This window comes from Procambarus clarkii, chromosome 47, assembly GCF_040958095.1.
Source record: "Procambarus clarkii isolate CNS0578487 chromosome 47, FALCON_Pclarkii_2.0, whole genome shotgun sequence".
Classification (NCBI taxonomy): domain Eukaryota; kingdom Metazoa; phylum Arthropoda; class Malacostraca; order Decapoda; family Cambaridae; genus Procambarus; species Procambarus clarkii.
Window position 1 is genome coordinate 27,400,477 of NC_091196.1, and position 22,616 is coordinate 27,423,092.

Consider the following 22,616-nt stretch of genomic DNA (forward strand, 5'->3'; position numbering starts at 1 on the left):
CTTTGTTCCTTTGCACTGATAATTGTCTATATTATCAACATGCATAGTTATGCAGGCGATGAGTCACAATAACGTGGCTAAAGTATGTTGACCAGACCACACACTAGAAGGTGAAGGGACGACGATGTTTCAGTCCGTCCTGGACCATTCTCAAGTCGATTTGAGAATGGTCCAGGACGGACCGAAACGTCGTCATCCCTTCACCTTCTAGTGTGTGGTCTGGTCAACATGCATAGTTATCTCTATGCAGGTTGTCTCCATTTATACCATCTGCCCCAAAGTTATGGACAAAATTGCAGCTGTCATTAACATTGTTTTTACATGATTAACACCCTTGTTCATAAACAATATACATAATTGTATGTTACTTTATACAACAATACCTATGATCATAGTTTTTATTATATTAAATTATATTACTACAGGGGCCATTCACTTTTACATTCAACTGAAAAGACAAAAGCCAATTTATATATAGAGAATCTTCTCACACAGATGACAGATTACAGTACACTGACATCATCACTGAGGACATCTTGCACCACTCGACTTATACAAGCTGCAACCATTTATATGGTACCCATAAACTTGTCAACCAGCTTTAAATGTAAATATCAAGTGTACAAATCCTGATCAACAAATTTCACTCACAAACCATAAAAAATACAGCAATGCTCAATTATTACAATGAACAAGTGCTGTTATTTACACATTAACGAATATGTTAATAGGCATAGGAAAAATGCTATGCCTTTGCCGAGACTTGTGTATTTCCAACTTCAGGCGAAGCCTCACTTGGTAATTCGTCTTTCGGCATATCATTTTTGTCTTCTTTATTACCATAAACATTAGGGTACTGTGACATACACTCTGACATTTGTCGGAAAGGTTCTAAACAATCACTTCCTTTGGGATCTGCAGTCGAGTAATGGAAACACGTAAATGCTTCCCGAAATTCAACACCACAAGGACCTGTGGCCATTCCTCCTAAGCACGGACAAGCCCAGTTGATTTCTCCATCTGGTTGTATTAGGCCTGCTATCAGAGAGAAAAAGAAAAGAATTACAGTATGTAGAAAAATAAAATACATGCTTTATTTTAAATAAATTTACTTACACAAATCCTTCTCCCACTCCATTATTATTAAAGTATTTAAACAACCATCTGAAGTATTAAAAAAAAAAGCTTTGAAAGTATATCTCAAGAACGAATGATACACACAGATGGTTTAGGAAAGTTATGAAGTAGCTACAAATGGCCAGTGTATTTGTTTTACATAGACGCATGAAAAGCTTTCATATATAAGCAAGCAAAAATTGGCTAAGTTAATCAGTGCAACCCCTACTGAATAATGCAGAACCCTCAACTCCTCTTTTGGAAGCTACACAAATTCAGAAGAGGACTCCTATTCACGAAAACACCACCACCAATCTAGATTGCCTACAATAATTTCTAGCCAATTGTATATTTGCATTCATAGCAGTAATTTATTTATTTATTTAATTTTTGTTAACTTTTTAACTATTTTGCTGTCTTATACTCAAAATTTTACAATACAGTTAATGTTCAATTTTTCCGAGTGGTGTGTCTGCTGTATCACCAGTGGATGTGACCTAACCATGAAAGCTGTCCCTGTGCTAACTCTTACCTGGTGTTATTGCAAGAATTACATTCATTTTCCTTTTAGTACTGGTATTACATATTAGTGAGTAAAAAAAATGCTAACTTGTATAGAAAAGTGCTTGTCTGAAGTGTGAGAAAGCTTGCAGATGTGTTTGGTGTTGGCAGTAGCATCAAATGTAATGAAACACTCCTTTTTGGGCGAGCCCCAGTGGCCCCCCTTAAGTTATATCACTCGGCTTCCCATTACTCAGTCACATCAGTCATAGGCGTCCTGTTGGCTTACAGGGGACCAGAGCCAGAACCTTGCCACTCACAGAGAGCAGGGAATTATGATGATCATCCTCACTGGGAAAGCAACCAGAGAGTAGACAACACAATACTGTACAAACAACTGCACAGTTCGTGAAAACGAAGCACTGAAACAGCCAACAGACACTGCAAAAGGTTCATTTAAAGGGAAATGTATCAATCTAAATTGAGTGCGAAACAACCCTCGGTGTGGAAGTGCCACCAACAGGTGGTGTTCCAGTTTCAAGCTTGTGTCTGGTCAGTCCTGAGCTGATTGACCATGAATTTACATACCTGGCATGGTGGGAAGGGAGTTAAGAGTGCCCATGGCTTCCCAACTCACTTTCACCTAGGAGGAGGCATTTCATTATATTCAAAGCTGATTTTCTTGGGGTAGCCCCTTGGTAACTACTTGAAGTTAACCAATCACAGAGGAAGGAAAACAAAGGACTTATCTGGATGGGGGGGGGGGGGGAAGGCACCAGCTACAGTCTTAGATGAAATGTCAGGCTGGGAACCCGACCCAGGGTAACAAGCATGACTTGAGACTAGGAATACTGACCTAATTCCATACTGCCAAAACCCCCTGAATTCCTAATAACCCATGACATAATTGTGAAGATGGCAGCCCAAGTAGCAAACTTATGAACAACTTGGGCTCAAGGGTAGTCACAGGCTGGCTAACGTTAATGACACCAAGGATGACTTGGAACAAACACACAGTGGAAAAGGGAACCAAGGAAACCAGATCAACAAACAGAGCATCCACCAAAGTATAAAGGGTGGCGCACCAGTAGGGATAAACTGGCATAACCGGATACATCAGAAGGTATACTCCAGCTGAACAAACCAAGCATTAAACACTATGTGACCCCTCTAAAAGCCAACCTTCTCTATCTCTGCCAGAAAGATGGTTGCAAGTGAAGAAACAACCCCGAAGGGAAGACAAGCCAACCCTATCAGAGACCGAAGGACTCTTCGCAGTGATAGGAAAACCGGAAGGACCGCCAGGAAAACCACACCGCCCCTGAGACGAAACACACAGGTGGGAGACCAACAACGAACCCACCAGTGCCGACACAAGTGACGAGAAACAAGACAAAAACCTCAGACACGAAAACTCGAGGGGAAGAACGAACCAGCCCTGTACAGAGCAGGACCGATCCGCAAAAAAGAGGCGGAGCTGCGGGAAGACCCACCTGACCGGAACCGAGGAAAGCAGCAGGTCTCGCCAAGGCAGGCAAAAACCAAAAGAAACAGCCGCCAGGGAAACAAGGAACCCAACCCCAGCAAGCCAAAAAAACCAACCCGGGTGAGCAGAAACACCCCGTTCGGGAGGAACCCCCCACCCCAGGACCCCTGAAGGGCCAAGGCTAAACACCAAGGAGCCAGAACCCAGGCAATGGCCAACGAGGAAAACGAGCATCACAAACGAAAGCGCAAAACGCGAATCGAAAAACAGCGACTCCGCAACCCAAAGGAGCAACCTAACCAGCTCCAGCAGGGAAGAATGATGCATGCGTCCCTGAGGCATCCATGAGGAGAACTACACAGGACGTGAACCGCAGGAAAGCAAACACACATGTTCCGGAAAAGGGACAAAGAAAAACCAAAGCCAGGACCGGAAACCAGCTACCTGTTCCAAGAAAAGGAACCATTAAGGCAGGAGCGGTGGACCGAAAGTCCACAATCCCCCCACAGACTGTGCAATACCCAAGCCTGCAGTAAGTTACAAAGAAAAAGTGTAGGAACTCGGTATCAAAACGAACACCAGGGTAGTCCAAAAGCAGGGAACTGAACATGGACAGAGGCCCACCCGAGCACCCAACATCGGGACAGTCAATAAGCACCGACCCAGATACACAGTCAAGTGTAACATAGGAGGAGGAAAAATAGAAAAAGGCAAGGAAAACCCCAAATACGGACCAAGAAGTGGCCGGGAGTGCAATGCACACGACCAACCACAAAATGTGTAACGGAGGACGCACATACCCGAGGGACATCATGGATATTAGGGTGCAGCCAGGCACCGAAGATAGGCAAGGAATGAGTGTCCAGATAGGGAAGACCCAGGTGCCGACAACGAAACCAAAAGCACCGAAATGCGGGGCAGAGCCCCACAGGACAACAAAAAACAAGATACACAGACAAAGGAAAGTCACTGAAGACACACGCAAGGTGACCAAACACAACACATAAAACCTAACACCCCTGTTAGGAGCCATCGACGCAACCCCGCCAAGCAGGGAAGTGACAGAGTAAACAAGGATGGAGCAGTGACCAAGGGTGGCACATGCACAAGGGGACACAGGAGGAAGCCGAGTACCCAAATGAGCCACAGACATGAAAAAGAACCAGATCAATGTTAGAGGAGATAGGAAGTGGAAAACACTAGGAAGCGACGTGGTTATCTTGAGATGATTTCGGGGCTTTAGTGTCCCCGCGGCCCGGTCCTCGACCAGGCCTCCACCCCCAGGAAGCAGCCCGTGACAGCTGGCTAACACCCAGGTACCTATTTTACTGCTAGGTAACAGGGGCATAGGGTGAAAGAAACTCTGCCCATTGTTTCTCGCCAGCGCCTGGGATCGAACCCAGGATCACAAGTCCAGTGTGCTGTCCACACGGCCTACCGGCTCCCTCAGTGGAGGGAACCGGTGGAGGCAGACTCTACCCACAGGAGCAAATGTCGATAATACAGAGCACAGGAGGCTCTGGAAACTGTACAACCATTGACTGACAGGAGAGAGGCGAGGCCAAAGAGCCAGAGCTCAACCCCCGCAAGCACCCCACCAAAAGTCGAGAATCAGCACCTGGCCGACCGAGGCGCCAGACATGACAATCTCACCTGCAGAGCAGACAAATGACCGTGCCACAACACAGTCGAGCCAAGTAACATACCAGGAGCATCGTTAGTGGTGCACTTGAACACCATGCATACTAGAGGCAGTAGGCAGTGTATGTACTGTTACCTGAATAAAATATGGAAGTCTAAGGCAAAATACGTCCAGAGGCGCGCGCCCAGCAGAAGACGAAGAGCAGTTCAGAGGAGGAGGAGGCGCCACTCCAAGCCACCCCACACCCAGAAGGAGAGGAAAGAACAAAGTGATGCCCCCATATATAAAATCCAGAACACCCCCAGCATCTAGAGGGCTACAACTGGAGGGAGAAAACGAGCAAGAAGCCGTAGAAAACCGCGAGAAACGACGCGGAACACACAAGCACCGCAGCCCCAGTGCACGAGGTACGAAACGCACCACCCGTGTACAGGATGGCACGGCTCGTACACGAGGCGGACTACACATATCATACACACAAAATGTACAGACACATTGTATACACACATCGTACAAACACCAGGAAGGTGGACGTAACGAAGACGAGGAACGTCGAAACTGGAAGGAGAGACGACGTGAGAACAAAACAAGGCGAAACCGAAGCGAAAGAAGACAGAGGACAGAAGGGAACAAATGAGGCCGACAAAGGACCAGAGGGAAACCACATTGGAAGTCAAATGTTCCAACAATATTGGAAGGTACGAAGAGATGCGCGAACCAACTAGAACCACGACAAGCAAGCACAAACGCACGGAGGTACATATGGACAAAAATATACCCCTGATCAAAGGACACGCAGGGACCTCAATACGAAGTGAACAGTATCGCCACGTAAGCGCGAAAAGGGTAAGGAAAAGGGGGCAAAACATCCCCCAGGACCGACGGGACCAACGAACCCGAAGGGACACGGAACCGAACCAAGGGAGGGGTATACCCAAAACCAACATGAACACAGAGGGGGAAGGAACTACCCCACTCTGAGGAACTGCCAGCCCCTCACTGTGGGTACAAAGACCTAAGAGGGGCAAACGGGGCTGAGGCCCCCCAGGCAACCCCTCCCCAACCCCGGGAACCTCTACGGCAAGACCCAGGGCCGAGCCACAAACCCCAAAGCCCCAGCTTGACAAGGAAAAGCCGAGGCAGCCGTACAAACACTAAGGAAGAGAGCCCACTGGTCAGACCCATACGGCACGGCTGGAGGAACTGACTCAAGTGCCTCCGCCGCCACCCTGGAAGAGGAAAACCCCCTAAGACCACCCGAGTCTCAACCCAACCAGACCCCACTCCAACCCCGAAACCCGCCTATGATTCGGGGCCGGAAGCTAGGGAGGAAGTGTACAGAACAGAAGGGAAAGGACGAGGAGCGGAAGGAGCCAGAGCCGAAGCGACCCCCACCCCCAAGTCCGGACCCCAACAACCAAAACAGGCAGCCTCGGGGCATCCAGGGCGGTAAGCAACCAAGAGCGTTGCCGCAACCTACACTTAGCAAGCAACGCCGCAGCTGCCTGCACCTGATTATCATGACCAGTGGCCTGGGTGAACGAGAGCACGTACCGACAACACCTGTCGCACGACTCCGGGTCATAAGAAACAACGACCCAACAGGCAGCATGGCGGAGGCACAACTGGTGAGTGTCACCCTGAGACAAGGGTGGTTCTTTTGGCTGCAGCAGTGGCTTTTCAGTTATTTAGCCAATCAACTTTTTTTGCACTAAGAATCTACCCTCACTGATCAGAGGAGACAGTTCAGGACAGATCCTTGCCTGTTGTTGGTCAGGGTAGTGTTCCAGAGGAGTCAGATTCCCAGGCCTCTGTGCTTGCTCCTTCTCGCACATCACAGAGGAGTGCATTGGCTTTGGGTTCTTCATGCTATTCCTTTTTTGGTTTGCACTTTTAACAGCATTTTGGAGAAACATTTGGCCAACTCTTTGTCCCGCAATGCATAGGCTTTCCAGGTAGTCTGATAAGGAAAAGGGAATGGATGCCAAACCATCAGTAATTTCAGTCTCATACTACAAAGAGTATTGCAAAGATGGGACACCACGAGAATAGCTCATCCTGTAGCTAAGCTTAGGTGATTACACATGTGATCCTCAAAATATACTTCACACTGCTTTTAAACATGTATTTCTAGCAGCACTGTGACCTGAGTTGGAAAGTTGACAAGTGTTAACCCTTGTGGGAATGAAAAACACACCAACCATATAAAGAATAAGAATGATTATCTTTAAACCTAACTTAATAAAAGTACTGTACTGTCATACCTGGAGGATCATCGTCTTCGGGCAACGACACGGCTGCAGGTTTACTGTGATCCTCTTCCGTCACAAAAACCACACGATCCTTGCCTGTCAACAGATGCAATACTATACCTACAGCAACTATAATGTAAACATAATTTATTTAAATTTACCTGAGGACCATCTGTAGTGGCCTGAATGGTAACAAGAAACAGGTGGCTTTTGTAAGCAAGGTCTCCTAACTAATCGTGATATTTTTCTATAAATATTTTGAACTGAAGTACTTAAATATCCTAAATTTTGGCTTGTTGAGTTTAAGCTGTTGCTCCTTATGTGTTATGTTGGACATTATAAAATAAGCCTTCTGCATAAATGTCTAATTTATTTCTTCTTTTAAAGGGCCGAGATCAGCCCTGTATGCATCGTTGTATGCAGTCATTAATCAAGAGGCCTTCAGTTTTCCCGGATATGGAAGTTGACTTACCAGGAGAGGCTCAGGGCCTAAAGACTAACAACTTTGCTAACTAGACATAGCAGGGCTGATATTTCAGATCTTAAAAATACTGACAAAATTAGAAGATACTATATTAATCTAGACTCCTGGTTTAAATGATCTAGCACAACTTTCACAAGGGGCAACAGCCTGAAGCTAAATGATCCAAAATGCTAGACAGAGAACAGATGGTTCTATCCTGTAGCAAATTAAATCCATGAAATCTTATACAAACTAAAGCGATATCAAAACAGTCCTTCAGTTAAAAAAAAACCAGCGTTGAATGTAATGAAACGCCATTTTCTGGGTGAGACCCGGAGGCTCCCCGGAGCTTTACTGGCTGATATGCTAATCTCAGACTTTGGCATCAGTCATGTGTATGGAGTTCTAGAGCCTACCGGAGACCACGGCCAGAACCTGGCCCCCTCAGAGAGGTAACGGGAGCAATGGCCTATAGAAACCCCCGTGTGGTTGGAAGCATTCTATGTCTGCCATCGACCGGGTCAAGCATCCAGAAAGGTAAGCATTCCAAAACAAACCCCTATTCTGGTGAAATTTGCTACCTAAAGCCGAACTAGTGGATAGAACTCTTCAACAGAAAACAAGGAAACTAGTATGACGTCATACGTCACCGCGCCGCTGTCTGCGCAGCTCCCCCCTCCCCGGGAGGGGGAAGGGGGAGCCCCAGACCTCCCACGCCGGCTATCCACCCATCAGTTCTGAGGCTGGATGTCAAAACACCGGAAAAACCGCCGACCGGAGGGAGGGAGGGTTGCTGGGGAGCCTCCGGGTCTCACCCAGAAAATGGCGTTTCATTACATTCAACGCTGGTTTTCTGGGGGGAGCCCCGTCGGCTCTCCGGAGCTAACTACCCACAGAGGAAGGTCAAAGGGACAGAACCGGGAGGCGGACACCACGCACCCCCCAAGGAGGCGAGACAACCGGCAGCAAACGCCAACCCAAGGCGCCACAGCCCTGAAAAGTCCCGGGAACAACACGAGAACAACGAGCAGCAAGGCCCCTGCACGAACACCAAAAATCCATGCCCGAAAGACCGCAAGGCCACGTCGCCCAGACAGCAGCGAGAGCAGCGAAGCCACGAACGCCACAGGCATGAGGGAAGAGCACAGGCAGCTTAGCCGCAAGAACACGGCTGACCACCCGGGACACTATCACCCGCGAATCGAGAAGAACAGAACTGGATCAACGCAAAACACGCTCCGGACCCAAACGCCGTGGCACGCAAACAACAGCGGAGGGCCGCCACTGAACACAAAAAACGACACACCCCCGGCCCGACCAACGTAGCACCAACAAACCCTGGACCCCTCCAGAATGCAGCAGCCCCATCCCGCGCCAGAAAAGATGGAGACTGCTGCCACCGAACAACCAAAATGCTAAAACCGAAGGAGCAAGAAAACTCAGCGACTCGACCCCCAGAGGCAAAGGCCAAAAGGAAAGAGCCGACGAATAAACACACCGGAACCGAAGGGGCACTACCAACCGAGGAGAAGACAGAGCACGCTGACCAGAGACCAGGATGGTGCAAGCGGCGCACGAACAGGCCGGAGGTGAAACGACGCACAAGGCAGCTGACTAACGGTGCAGAAGCAACACCAAGACCGAAAGCAAGCTGAAGCGGCTCCGCCCGCGCCGCACGAAAAGAGGCGACAGTATGTGGCAAGATGACGGCCCCCAATCCCCACCAGAAAACCAAGCCGAGAGTAAACCAAGCTAACAAGAGTAACCACCTAAGAAGGGACAGGAAAAGGAAGGACCGCCAAAATACCCCATACTGCCGCCAAGAGAAGCACGCAGGTGGGACACCTACCACGAAGCCACCCGACCACCAACCGGAGGCGAGACCGCGAGGCAGAACATAAGCAGCCCCGACAAGGCCCCTCCGAGCCCAGGAAAAGGCGGAGCTGCGGGAAGATCTCGGGCGCGACCACCGAAACCCAGGCGGCACAAGGAGATGGAACGAAGGCAGACCCCCCCCCACCAGGTAGATAAAGAAAAAGAAAAAGAAAACCCCGCAAGAGGACAGCGTACCCAAGCGGAACAGAGCCGGCCGCTATGATTGGTAAAGACAAGCTGCACAGTACCCTGCGCACCACCAGTGCAAAAACTGCCCCTTACTCTAAGGCGAACAAGGGAGACAGAACACCCGAGCACACAAAGAGCGGCTGAAAACCAAGCAGTAAACGGCCAAGCAGGGGCAGGACCCAAGGAACTTGTGGAAGGTAGCCCCAAGCCCCAAGGGCAGTATTTACAGGGCACCTAGGGAAGGGAACCCTAGGCGCATGCAGCCCGAGTACTGGAGAATCACTCCCGGCTCACGCACCACCTAGAAAACAGACACCACACTCTAGGTACAGTGCTGAAACAACCACTGGAGCCGGAGCACATAACCGTTGCCTATAGCATCAGCCGAAGAACTGATGGGTGGATAGCCGGCGTGGGAGGTCTGGGGCTCCCCCTTCCGCCTCCCGGGGAGGGGGGAGCTGCGCAGACAGCGGCGCGGTGACGTATGACGTCATACTAGTTTCCTTCTTTTCTGTTGAAGAGTTCTATCCACTAGTTCGGCTTTAGGTAGCAATTTTCATCAGAATAGGGGTTTGTTTTGGAATGCTTACCTTTCTGGATGCTTGACCCGGTCGATGGCAGACATAGAATGCTTCCAACCACACGGGGGTTTCTATAGGCCATTGCTCCCCTTGCCTCTCTGAGGGGGCCAGGTTCTGGCCGTGGTCCCCGGTAGGCCCTAGAACTCCATACACATGACTGATGCCAAAGTCTGACATTAGCATATCAGCCGGTAAAGCTCCGGGGAGCCAACGGGGCTCCCCCCAGAAAAGCTAGAAAAATTCCACAGGAATAATAGGGAAGAATGTTTTATAAGCCACTGGTGTTCTAATGTGGGATATGAAATGCATTAACAATAAAAAAAAATCCTAAATCAATTACAGTATTGTAAACACTGTACAGTATATACAGTAGTTAAGTTATAAACCTGTACAGAAGTTTCTTTTCCTGGAGTTAGGTTTGGACAAACATTTCTGCATTTCTCTTGCAATCATGGATGGATTAACACAACTTGTACTTTATTAATCTTAATCTAATCACATTAACTACATTGAGAACTTTCAGTCTGAAGACAGAAAAGAAGCTAAAACCAGTAAATTAATGTAAATCCATAACTTGGGTTATGCACTAAAATGAGCTTTATATACATTGCATGGTAGTAAACCATTTACAATTTTGTCAGGGAAAGGCAGCCTTTGTACAGTATATGTATTAAGCTTATATCAAAGGGCCCTCCTAAGGTCAAAATATTGACCGACCTGAGATTCAAATCCAGGCTTCATGATTGAGAGTTAAAAACAAACCCAACTGTACTACAGACCCCCATAACTACGTACATATTAGCTCTGAATTCACAAGGTACAAAATGATCTTTTTAGAATAAGATATTGATTACCTAAGAACAAATAAATTAACAAATCTATCATACCAAAACATTTAGGATATTAGTAGATTAAATTTGGAGCAGCAGCAGCAGCACCACCTACTATGCCAGATTATTTTCCCAACAAAATGCATTGCAATTAATATTTTGCTGGCTAAGCATGCTACACTATTTTCCATAACCATGCTATAACCTTGCAACACACTGATGTCAAGTGACAAAATTGTAATGGAACACATCTTTCAAACAGTGCCAGTGTTAATAATGACCAATCTACTTTTGCCAAGATGCAAACATTTATCTCATCCAAATAATGGTCATTAAGATGGAAGTTTGATGAAATAGAAAATCAGGATGCAAATTGATACACAGGCTCCATCAGTGGGACTGACAGCTGATGGGAAAAGGATAGAGGTCCTGGGGAGTCAAAATATTAAGAGAAAATAATTCAAACCAAATGGGTGGAATACCTGGAAAGAAATTATATAATAACAAACATTATGGTTTTTGACCAGGAAGATCCTATAAAACAAATATTACTTGTTTCTATGATAGAGCCAAAGAGATTTTACAGAGAAGAGATGGTTGGGTTGAAAGTCTATTTCTAGGACCAGATAAATGTAGTCAACAGAGTCCCACAAAAAAGGTTGTTCTGGAAACTGGGAAATATTGGAAGAGTGACAGAGATACTTCTAACTTTAGTAAAAAAAATTCTGACAGACAAATAAGGGCAATAATCATAGGCAATTTATCAGACTGGAGAAATGTTTCTAGTTGAGTATCACAGAATTCAGTTTTTGCACCAGTAATGTTCATTGTCTAGATAAACGATTTACCAGAAGGAATACAGAATTATATGAACATTTTGCTGATGACTCCAAGCTACTATCTTGAGGTTATCTTGAGATGATTTCGGGGCTTTAGTGTCCCCGCGGCCCGGTCCTCGACCAGGCCTCCACCCCCAGGAAGCAGCCCGTGACAGCTGACTAACAACCAGGTACCTATTTTACTGCTAGGTAACAGGGGCATAGGGTGAAAGAAACTCTGCTCATTGTTTCTCGCCGGCGCCTGGGATCGAACCCAGGATCACAAGTCCAGCGTGCTGTCTGCTCGGCCGACCGGCTCCCTTCCCTACTAGGGAAGATAAACTTAAGACAATTGTCATACCCTTCAAGAAGGCTTGGACAAAATGTGGAATATGAGATAATAGGCCACACACAACATAAAAGTTATGTGAAAAGCTTTAAAGAATTCTGATAGAGAGAGACCTGGGAATGGTTCTGGATAGAAAGCTGTCTCCGAGTATGTACCACATAAAGAACACTGTGGGTGAAGTGTATGCTACACTTTCCAACTTTAGAATGGTTTTTAAATACTGTACATGGATGATGGCACAGTGGTAACACACTTGCCCTGCACTTCATAAGCGATATGGCCTTGGTTCATATCCTGGCTGGGGAGGAGTAGAAGTAGTTGTATGATGCCCGTATCTCAAGAAGCACATTAATAAATTAGAAAAGGTGTAAAGACATACAACTAAATGGCTGCCGGAACTGAAAAGCAAGAGCTATGAAGAGAGGTAAGTTAATTATCAGGAGAAAGCACCAAGGCATTAAGACTATACAGCAGCTATGAAAAGAGGTTAGTTTAAACATGCCAATACTAGAAGATAGAAGTAAAAAAAGTGGTGACATGAACATTATGCACAAAATAATAACAGGAATCAACAAAATTAACGAAAAACTTTTCAAACTGCCACATCAAAAGGAGAAAACTTCAAGAAAAGAGGAAACATAGCTATCAAAAAAATAAAATTCACTTTGGCAAACAATGTGATAGACAGTTGGAACAAGTTGAGTGAGAGGGTAGTTTCAAATCATCATATAACAAAGTGTACTGTACTGGGAAGATATTGAGTGTAGCTCTCATTCTGTAACTACACTTAGGTAGATATGCTTAAGTAATTACCCATACTTATCCACACTTACTTAAAACCCAAAATGGACAATATTGCATCACCTTTAGTGTCCAGCAACTGCAACAATATAAACTTTGTTCTGGTTCACCTTCTCGCTAGTGGCCTCAATGGGGACAGGAATTTGGTAGTTTGTCAGAGATGGGGCCTCTGACAGCTCAGTGGACAGAGCTTGATATTCGTAGTCCTGAGGTTCCGGGTTCAATCCCCAGTGGAGGCAGAAACAAATGGGCAAAGTTTCTTTCACCCTGATGCCCCTGTTCACCTAGCAGTAAATAGGTACCTGGTAGTTAGACAGCTGCTACAGGCTGCTTCCTGGGGATGTGTAACAAAAAGGAGGTCTGGTCAAGGACTTGGCTGCGGGGACGCTAAGCCCCGAAATCATCTCAAGAATAATCTCAAGATAGAGATCCCCCCATTATTTTTGAGGAAAATATTTGATTAGATTTTGACCTGAAGTAATATCTTTGCTTTTACTGTAGCAAATTTAATATACTTGCTCCATACTCTCATTAGCTAATGTGGAGATAAAGAGATGGGGTTGTTAGTCCTACATAATCTATCTCTTAAGTTATCACATTTCCCATGTACAAATAATTACAGTTAATACTTCTTCCCAAACTGTTAGATGATGGTCAGATGAGGTGGGAACTGGTAATATAACTACTATAGTTGACAGCGAATTATCATAGGTTTAAATTCCAAGAGTAGTTCAGTACGGACACTTGAGAGATACCACATACAGTATCTTCAACATTCACCTACAACAATTTTTACCTAAGTGTAGTTACAAGATGAGAGCTACGCTTTCCTACTCTAACAAGACGCTTCAGCCTCAACACACAGCAGAGAGCCAGACTCCGGCTGCATCGAGCTTCCATGTTCTCGTCCCGCACTCGCGCTCTTTGACTCTGCCCACATCCAAAGTGCCACGCTCTACACTCTTACCCCGCATCCGAATTGCTCTTTATTCCCGACCTCACTCAGGTCTCTGTCCAGCTCCAGGCTTTGTCTCAACTACTACGACACTTCACTACATTGCCAACAACTGACTGCTGCAACCAAGACTATACTAAATAAATATAAAAAAAAAACACTAAACTCTTTGTGTCTAATCAACCAAATATATATACACATAAATATAAGTTGCAACTGCTTCAGTGAGTAGGTAGTTCCATGGGTTCATAACCCTATTTATGAGAAAGCCTCTTTATTTTTATTTTTTTTTTGTCCTACACTGTGGCTTAACACTGTTGCCCTTTATATTCATTAAAATTCACCTTTAGTTTAAAGTGGTGGCCTGGCTTCCTGGGTACAGGTAACCTATAAGACTTACCAACCTCAAACTACTGACTCTCCATTGGATGCAACCTACAATAGTTGCCCGACTTCCTGCTGCCTATTTACTGCTTGGTGACACGAGGCATCATGTGAAAGAAAACATTGCTCAAATGCTTCTGTCCTGTCACAGGAATCAAATTTGTGACCTTTGGGCTGTGACCCAACTGCGTTTACCAGGTTCTCGGGGTGAAACATCAAGAGCAACAATTTCGGTGTGCTTTTATGAAAAGACACTGCATAGATTTGTTTTAGGAGTGCTACTTAATTAATCCTGTGTTTACATACCAGTTATCCATGGACAGCACACATGCCTGGAGTGATATCTTATCCATTGAAATTATCAACTTAAACAAAACATATTTGTTTAGGTTGATCGAGAGGCGTTATTTGCTACCAGCCCATGGGGGCACTGCACTATTTGGCTGCTAGATGACAACCTGTGGTACTGTTGCAGCTTTTTTTTTTTTATGCACCCTATACCCATTGTATGGGCAGCAGTGGAATTTTTTTTTTTTGGTATGTTCCTCTATTTTTACAGAGGAACATACAAGAGAGATGCCATAACCTATGGTAGATACAAGTTGCTTCATATGCAAGATGGTTTGCTAACCATTTAAAACCTACTTAACCGTACCCTTTGATATACAAGTATACAGTTTTGACAATTACAAAAAAAAAAAAAAAAAGCTTCGTCAAAATGCATGTGTGGATACAAGTCACATCATAGACAAGATGATTTACCAACAGATTTTGAGACCTACCTAACCCAAACAAGTTCAATACAGCCTAATCTAATACATGATAGCATAATACATATAGTTTCAACAAGAACCTCATCGAATTGTCTCATGTCCAAAACGATCATACCCGGCCTGTGTATGACTGCTTCCCCATCTCATTGTGATACAAATTACTAATGTGGAAATCTGACTATACATGGATAGCATACTGGAAAACTATTAAGCACTCGAGACTAATTTAGCAATTCATTTTAATAATGAAAGTTTCCTAAAGTACTGCAGGTATGTGGGTTAGACTAAGGTTTCTCATTCAAACAATTCTTCAATTACTCCAAAGCAAGTGTCTCGTTCACGTACCTTAGACCTATATTAAAACTACCTTAGAAGTTTAGAATCTAAAACCTACTTTAATAGTGCATTAGAACCGAAAAGAGCAAAAGCCCAGAGCTGCAGTTCACTCAGGCCATTCACCTCAAGACTTTGCTCAGTTTTTACTGTTATTACTTTCATAAACATATCTTAAACTCTAGTTGAAAGAATTCAAGCAAATAAAAAGAGCCGCGTGTGGACGTTAATCACGGCCGTGTTAGCAATTCTTGTGGCACCCATAACATGCCAACCTTAGCCTCCTCAATCAGCACATAAAGCTCCACCTCCCCAGCAGGGCCACACAACACGCCGCCCCTCGACTGCTTGCACTTGAACCCTGTGTGTGTTTACCTTCCTGTTTACAGTAAGACATTCTGGCTGGCCTGGAGTCAGTCACGTAAGGTGAGGGCGGCGTGGACGGTATGGCGGGGGGGCCGACGACCACACTAGCAGCCGACACACTGCTGCCGGCCGGCCGCGCCACCCCTAGGCTGTGGCGCCCACCCTCCCTGCCATCCCCCAGGCTGTGGCGCCCACCCTCCATGCCACCCCCCAGGCTGTGGCGCCCACCCTCCATGCCACCCCCCAGGCTGTGGCGCCCACCCTCCATGCCACCCCCCAGGCTGTGGCGCCCACCCTCCATGCCACCCCCCAGGCTGTGGCGCCCACCCTCCATGCCACCCCCCAGGCTGTGGCGCCCACCCTCCATGCCACCCCCCAGGCTGTGGCGCCCACCCTCCCTGCCACCCCCCAGGCTGTGGCGCCCTCCCTCCATGCCACTCCCCCAGGCTGTGGCGCCCACCCTCCATGCCACCCCCAGGCTGTGGCGCCCACCCTCCATGCCACCCCCAGGCTGTGGCGCCCACCCTCCATGCCACCCCCCAGGCTGTGGCGCCCACCCTCCATGCCACCCCCAGGCTGTGGCGCCCACCCTCCATGCAACCCCCCAGGCTGTGGCGCCCACCCTCCATACCACCCCCAGGCTGTGGCGCCCACCCTCCATGCCACTCCCCAGGCTGTGGCGCCCACCCTCCATGCCACCCCCAGGCTGTGGCGCCCACCCTCCATGCCACTCCCCAGGCTGTGGCGCCCACCCTCCATGCCACCCCCCAGGCTGTGGCGCCCTCCCTCCATGCCACCCCCAGGCTGTGGCGCCCACCCTCCATGCCACCCCCAGGCTGTGGCGCCCACCCTCCATGCCACCCCCCAGGCTGTGGCGCCCACCCTCCATGCCACCCCCAGGCTGTGGCGCCCACCCTCCATGCCACCCCCCAGGCTGTGGCGCCCACCCTCCATGCCACCCCCAGGCTGTGGCGCCCACCCTCCATGCCACCCCCCAGGCTGTGGCGCCCACCCTCCATGCCACCCCCCAGGCTGTGGCGCCCACCCTCTATGCCACCCCCCAGGCTGTGGCGCCCACCCTCCATGCCACCCCCCAGGCTGTGGCGCCCTCCCTCCATGCCACCCCCCAGCCTGTGGCGCCCACCCTCCATGCCACCCCCCAGGCTGTGGCGCCCACCCTCCATGCCACCCCCCAGCCTGTGGCGCCCACCCTCCATGCCACTCCCCAGGCTGTGGCGCCCACCCTCCATGCCACCCCCAGGCTGTGGCGCCCACCCTCCATGCCACTCCCCAGGCTGTGGCGCTCACCCTCCATGCCACCCCCCAGGCTGTGGCGCCCTCCCTCCATGCCACCCACTAGGCTGTGGCGCCCACCCTCCATGCCACCCCCCAGGCTGTGGCGCCCACCCTCTATGCCACCCCCCAGGCTGTGGCGCCCTCCCTCCATGCCACCCCCAGGCTGTGGCGCCCACCCTCCATGCCACCCCCCAGGCTGTGGCGCCCACCCTCCATGCCACCCCCCAGCCTGTGGCGCCCACCCTCCATGCCACTCCCCAGGCTGTGGCGCCCACCCTCCATGCCACCCCCAGGCTGTGGCGCCCACCCTCCATGCCACTCCCCAGGCTGTGGCGCCCACCCTCCATGCCACCCCCCAGGCTGTGGCGCCCTCCCTCCATGCCACCCCCTAGGCTGTGGCGCCCACCCTCCATGCCACCCCCCAGGCTGTGGCGCCCACCCTCTATGCCACCCCCAGGCTGTGGCGCCCTCCCTCCATGCCACCCCCAGGCTGTGGCGCCCACCCTCCATGCCACCCCCCAGGCTGTGGCGCCCACCCTCCATGCCACCCCCCAGCCTGTGGCGCCCACCCTCCATGCCACTCCCCAGGCTGTGGCGCCCACCCTCTATGCCATCCCCAGGCTGTGGCGCCCACCCTCCATGCCACTCCCCAGGCTGTGGCGCCCACCCTCCATGCCACCCCCCAGGCTGTGGCGCCCTCCCTCCATGCCACCCCCTAGGCTGTGGCGCCCACCCTCCATGCCACCCCCCAGGCTGTGGCGCCCACCCTCTATGCCACCCCCCAGGCTGTGGCGCCCTCCCTCCATGCCACCCCCAGGCTGTGGCGCCCACCCTCCATGCCACCCCCCAGGCTGTGGCGCCCACCCTCCATGCCACCCCCCAGCCTGTGGCGCCCTCCCTCCATGCCACCCCCAGGCTGTGGCGCCCACCCTTCATGCCACCCCCAGGCTGTGGCGCCCACCCTCCATGCCACCCCCCAGGCTGTGGCGCCCACCCTCCATGCCACCCCCAGGCTGTGGCGCCCACCCTCCATGCCACCCCCCAGGCTGTGGCGCCCACCCTCCATGCCACCCCCAGGCTGTGGCGCCCACCTCCATGCTACCCCCCAGGCTGTGGCGCCCACCCTCCATGCCACTCCCCAGGCTGTGGCGCCCACCCTCCATGCCACCCCCCAGGCTGTGGCGCCCACCCTCCATGCCACCCCCAGGCTGTGGCGCCCACCCTCCATGCCACCCCCCAGGCTGTGGCGCCCACCCTCCATGCCACCCCCCAGGCTGTGGCGCCCACCCTCTATGCCACCCCCCAGGCTGTGGCGCCCACCCTCCATGCCACCCCCCAGGCTGTGGCGCCCTCCCTCCATGCCACCCCCCAGCCTGTGGCGCCCACCCTCCATGCCACCCCCCAGGCTGTGGCGCCCACCCTCCATGCCACCCCCCAGCCTGTGGCGCCCACCCTCCATGCCACTCCCCAGGCTGTGGCGCCCACCCTCCATGCCACCCCCCAGCCTGTGGCGCCCACCCTCCATGCCACCCCCAGGCTGTGGCGCCCACCCTCTATGCCACCCCCCAGGCTGTGGCGCCCACCCTCCATGCCACCCCCCAGGCTGTGGCGCCCTCCCTCCATGCCACCCCCAGCCTGTGGCGCCCACCCTCCATGCCACCCCCCAGGCTGTGGCGCCCACCCTCCATGCCACCCCCCAGCCTGTGGCGCCCACCCTCCATGCCACTCCCCAGGCTGTGGCGCCCACCCTCCATGCCACCCCCAGGCTGTGGCGCCCACCCTCCATGCCACTCCCCAGGCTGTGGCGCCCACCCTCCATGCCACCCCCCAGGCTGTGGCGCCCTCCCTCCATGCCACCCCCAGGCTGTGGCGCCCACCCTCCATGCCACCCCCAGGCTGTGGCGCCCACCCTCCATGCCACCCCCCAGGCTGTGGCGCCCACCCTCCATGCCACCCCCAGGCTGTGGCGCCCACCCTCCATGCCACCCCCCAGGCTGTGGCGCCCACCCTCCATGCCACCCCCAGGCTGTGGCGCCCACCTCCATGCCACCCCCCAGGCTGTGGCGCCCACCCTCCATGCCACTCCCCAGGCTGTGGCGCCCACCCTCCATGCCACCCCCCAGGCTGTGGCGCCCACCCTCCATGCCACCCCCAGGCTGTGGCGCCCACCCTCCATGCCACCCCCCAGGCTGTGGCGCCCACCCTCCATGCCACCCCCCAGGCTGTGGCGCCCACCCTCTATGCCACCCCCCAGGCTGTGGCGCCCACCCTCCATGCCACCCCCCAGGCTGTGGCGCCCTCCCTCCATGCCACCCCCCAGCCTGTGGCGCCCACCCTCCATGCCACCCCCCAGGCTGTGGCGCCCACCCTCCATGCCACCCCCAGCCTGTGGCGCCCACCCTCCATGCCACTCCCCAGGCTGTGGCGCCCACCCTCCATGCCACCCCCAGGCTGTGGCGCCCACCCTCCATGCCACTCCCCAGGCTGTGGCGCTCACCCTCCATGCCACCCCACAGGCTGTGGCGCCCTCCCTCCATGCCACCCCCTAGGCTGTGGCGCCCACCCTCCATGCCACCCCCCAGGCTGTAGCGCCCACCCTCTATGCCACCCCCCAGGCTGTGGCGCCCTCCCTCCATGCCACCCCCAGGCTGTGGCGCCCACCCTCCATGCCACCCCCCAGGCTGTGGCGCCCACCCTCCATGCCACCCCCCAGCCTGTGGCGCCCACCCTCCATGCCACTCCCCAGGCTGTGGCGCCCACCCTCCATGCCACCCCCAGGCTGTGGCGCCCACCCTCCATGCCACTCCCCAGGCTGTGGCGCCCACCCTCCATGCCACCCCCCAGGCTGTGGCGCCCTCCCTCCATGCCACCCCCTAGGCTGTGGCGCCCACCCTCCATGCCACCCCCCAGGCTGTGGCGCCCACCCTCTATGCCACCCCCAGGCTGTGGCGCCCTCCCTCCATGCCACCCCCAGGCTGTGGCGCCCACCCTCCATGCCACCCCCCAGGCTGTGGCGCCCACCCTCCATGCCACCCCCCCAGCCTGTGGCGCCCACCCTCCATGCCACTCCCCAGGCTGTGGCGCCCACCCTCCATGCCATCCCCAGGCTGTGGCGCCCACCCTCCATGCCACCCCCCAGGCTGTGGCGCCCACCCTCCATGCCACCCCCCAGGCTGTGGCGCCCTCCCTCCATGCCACCCCCTAGGCTGTGGCGCCCACCCTCCATGCCACCCCCCAGGCTGTGGCGCCCACCCTCTATGCCACCCCCCAGGCTGTGGCGCCCTCCCTCCATGCCACCCCCAGGCTGTGGCGCCCACCCTCCATGCCACCCCCCAGGCTGTGGCGCCCACCCTCCATGCCACCCCCCAGCCTGTGGCGAACACCCTCCATGCCACTCCCCAGGCTGTGGCGCCCACCCTCCATGCCACCCCCAGGCTGTGGCGCCCACCCTCCATGCCACTCCCCAGGCTGTGGCGCCCACCCTCCATGCCACCCCCCAGGCTGTGGCGCCCTCCCTCCATGCCACCCCCCCAGGCTGTGGCGCCCACCCTCCATGCCACTCCCCCAGGCTGTGGCGCCCACCCTCCATGCCACTCCCCAGGCTGTGGCGCCCTCCCTCCATGCCACCCCCAGGCTGTGGCGCCCACCCTCCATGGCACCCCCAGGCTGTGGCGCCCACCCTCCATGCCACCCCCCCCAGGCTGTGGCGCCCTCCCTCCATGCCACCCCCCCAGGCTGTGGCGCCCACCCTCCATGCCACCCCCCAGGCTGTGGCGCCCACCCTCCATGCCACTCCCCAGGCTGTGGCGCCCACCCTCCATGCCACTCCCCAGGCTGTGGCGCCCACCCTCCATGCCACCCCCCAGGCTGTGGCGCCCTCCCTCCATGCCACCCCCCCAGGCTGTGGCGCCCACCCTCCATGCCACTCCCCCAGGCTGTGGCGCCCACCCTCCATGCCACTCCCCAGGCTGTGGCGCCCTCCCTCCATGCCACCCCCAGGCTGTGGCGCCCACCCTCCATGGCACCCCCAGGCTGTGGCGCCCACCCTCCATGCCACCCCCCCCAGGCTGTGGCGCCCTCCCTCCATGCCACCCCCCCAGGCTGTGGCGCCCACCCTCCATGCCACCCCCCAGGCTGTGGCGCCCACCCTCCATGCCACTCCCCAGGCTGTGGCGCCCACCCTCCATGCCACTCCCCAGGCTGTGGCGCCCACCCTCCATGCCACCCCCCAGGCTGTGGCGCCCACCCTCCATGCCACCCCTCAGGCTGTGGCGCCCTCCCTCCATGCCACTCCCCAGGCTGTGGCGCCCTCCCTCCATGCCACCCCCCAGGCTGTGGCGCCCTCCCTCCATGCCACTCCCCAGGCTGTGGCGCCCACCCTCCATGCCACCCCCCAGGCTGTGGCGCCCTCCCTCCATGCCACCCCCAGGCTAAGGCGCCCACCCTCAGGTTGTGGCGCCCACCCCCAAGCTGTGCCGCCCACCCTCCATGCCACCCCCCAGGCTGTGGCGCCCACCCTCCATGCCACCCCCCAGGCTGTGGCGCCCACCCTCCATGCCACTCCCCAGGCTGTGGCACCCACCCTCCATGCCACCCCCCAGGCTGTGGCGCCCACCCTCCATGCCACCCCTCAGGCTGTGGCGCCCTCCCTCCATGCCACCCCCCAGGCTAAGGCGCCCACCCTCAGGTTGTGGCGCCCACCCCCAAGCTGTGCCGCCCACCCTCTACGCCACCTCCAGGCTGTGGCGCCCACCGTGGCGGCCGGCTCTAGCACCCTTGCCCTCTTGAATTTATCTGTGGGCCACTAACACATAGTGGCCTCGCCGAGGACAAGAAGCCGGCGGCTTGGTAAAGGTCCCTCCCAACATATGTTCTGATGATTTTATCCAGTTGTATTTTGAAATTCAGCAATGTTTTGGCATTTATTTATTAACAAGCTTGGGTATACACAACAATGTGCTGCTACCCTATTCTATATGAACGTTTACACAGTATAGATAAAAAATCGAGCTATAAGTTCATCTAATATCCCCATCTCACAGGATGGTTAGTCATACTTGGAATCAGGAGAGAATATTAAGTGTGAGACTGATCTATTAATAATATACTGATACTGAAAAATACTGAATTAGGTAACATAGTGAACATCAACCTAGCAGTGCAAACATTTCTTCAGAAAACTCTGAGCCTCTATAACACCCACTCTCCAATGCTAACGAAACAAATCACAGCTAAACGGGTAAACAATCCATGGATTGCAAAGGGTATATTTAAATCTATTAATAAAAAACATGACTATGAGAAGACGCATAGGTTTGGAGTCATCTCCAAAGAAGTTTCAAAGACTTACTCATTAATGCTGTCTAAAATAATTAGGAGAGCCGGAAATAAAATACTACGAAAATAAATTTTCCCAAATAAAGGGGAATATCAAGAAAACATGGAGCACTATTTTTCAAATATTAGGATAAAAAAATATTTTGAATAAAAAACCAATACTCCTGTCCAATAACGATTGTGTGCTTTCAGGCTCTGACACTGCTATTGAATTCAATAATTTCTTCTCGCCCTTTGGCGAATCCCTTGCTAATGATATTCCATCCTCC

At 52.8% G+C, this 22,616-nt stretch overlaps 1 protein-coding gene across 1 annotated transcript; it reads right to left on the reverse strand.

Annotated features, from left to right (window-relative positions):
- Positions 1 to 382: 382 nt before the first annotated feature.
- Positions 383 to 15,881, reverse strand: LOC123763031 (mitochondrial intermembrane space import and assembly protein 40). Its single transcript, XM_045749977.2, has 3 exons — positions 15,724 to 15,881; positions 7,010 to 7,093; positions 383 to 1,038 (listed from the first exon to the last, which is right to left on the reverse strand). The coding sequence occupies exons 1-3, from the start codon at positions 15,743 to 15,745 to the stop codon at positions 746 to 748; spliced, it is 399 nt and encodes a 132-aa protein (XP_045605933.1). The 5' UTR covers positions 15,746 to 15,881; the 3' UTR covers positions 383 to 745.
- Positions 15,882 to 22,616: the final 6,735 nt, after the last annotated feature.

What these genes read in the sequence shown, in the direction of transcription:
- LOC123763031 (XM_045749977.2), bottom strand. Translation starts at nt 15,745, where the DNA reads ATGTCTTACTGTAAACAGGAAG. An exon ending in GTCTTACTGTAAACAGGAAG is followed by an intron (nt 7,094 to 15,723) that starts GTAAACACACAC and finishes ATCTGTTGACAG; the next exon opens with GCAAGGATCGTGTGGTTTTT. An exon ending in CGAAGACGATGATCCTCCAG is followed by an intron (nt 1,039 to 7,009) that starts GTATGACAGTAC and finishes TCTCTCTGATAG; the next exon opens with CAGGCCTAATACAACCAGAT.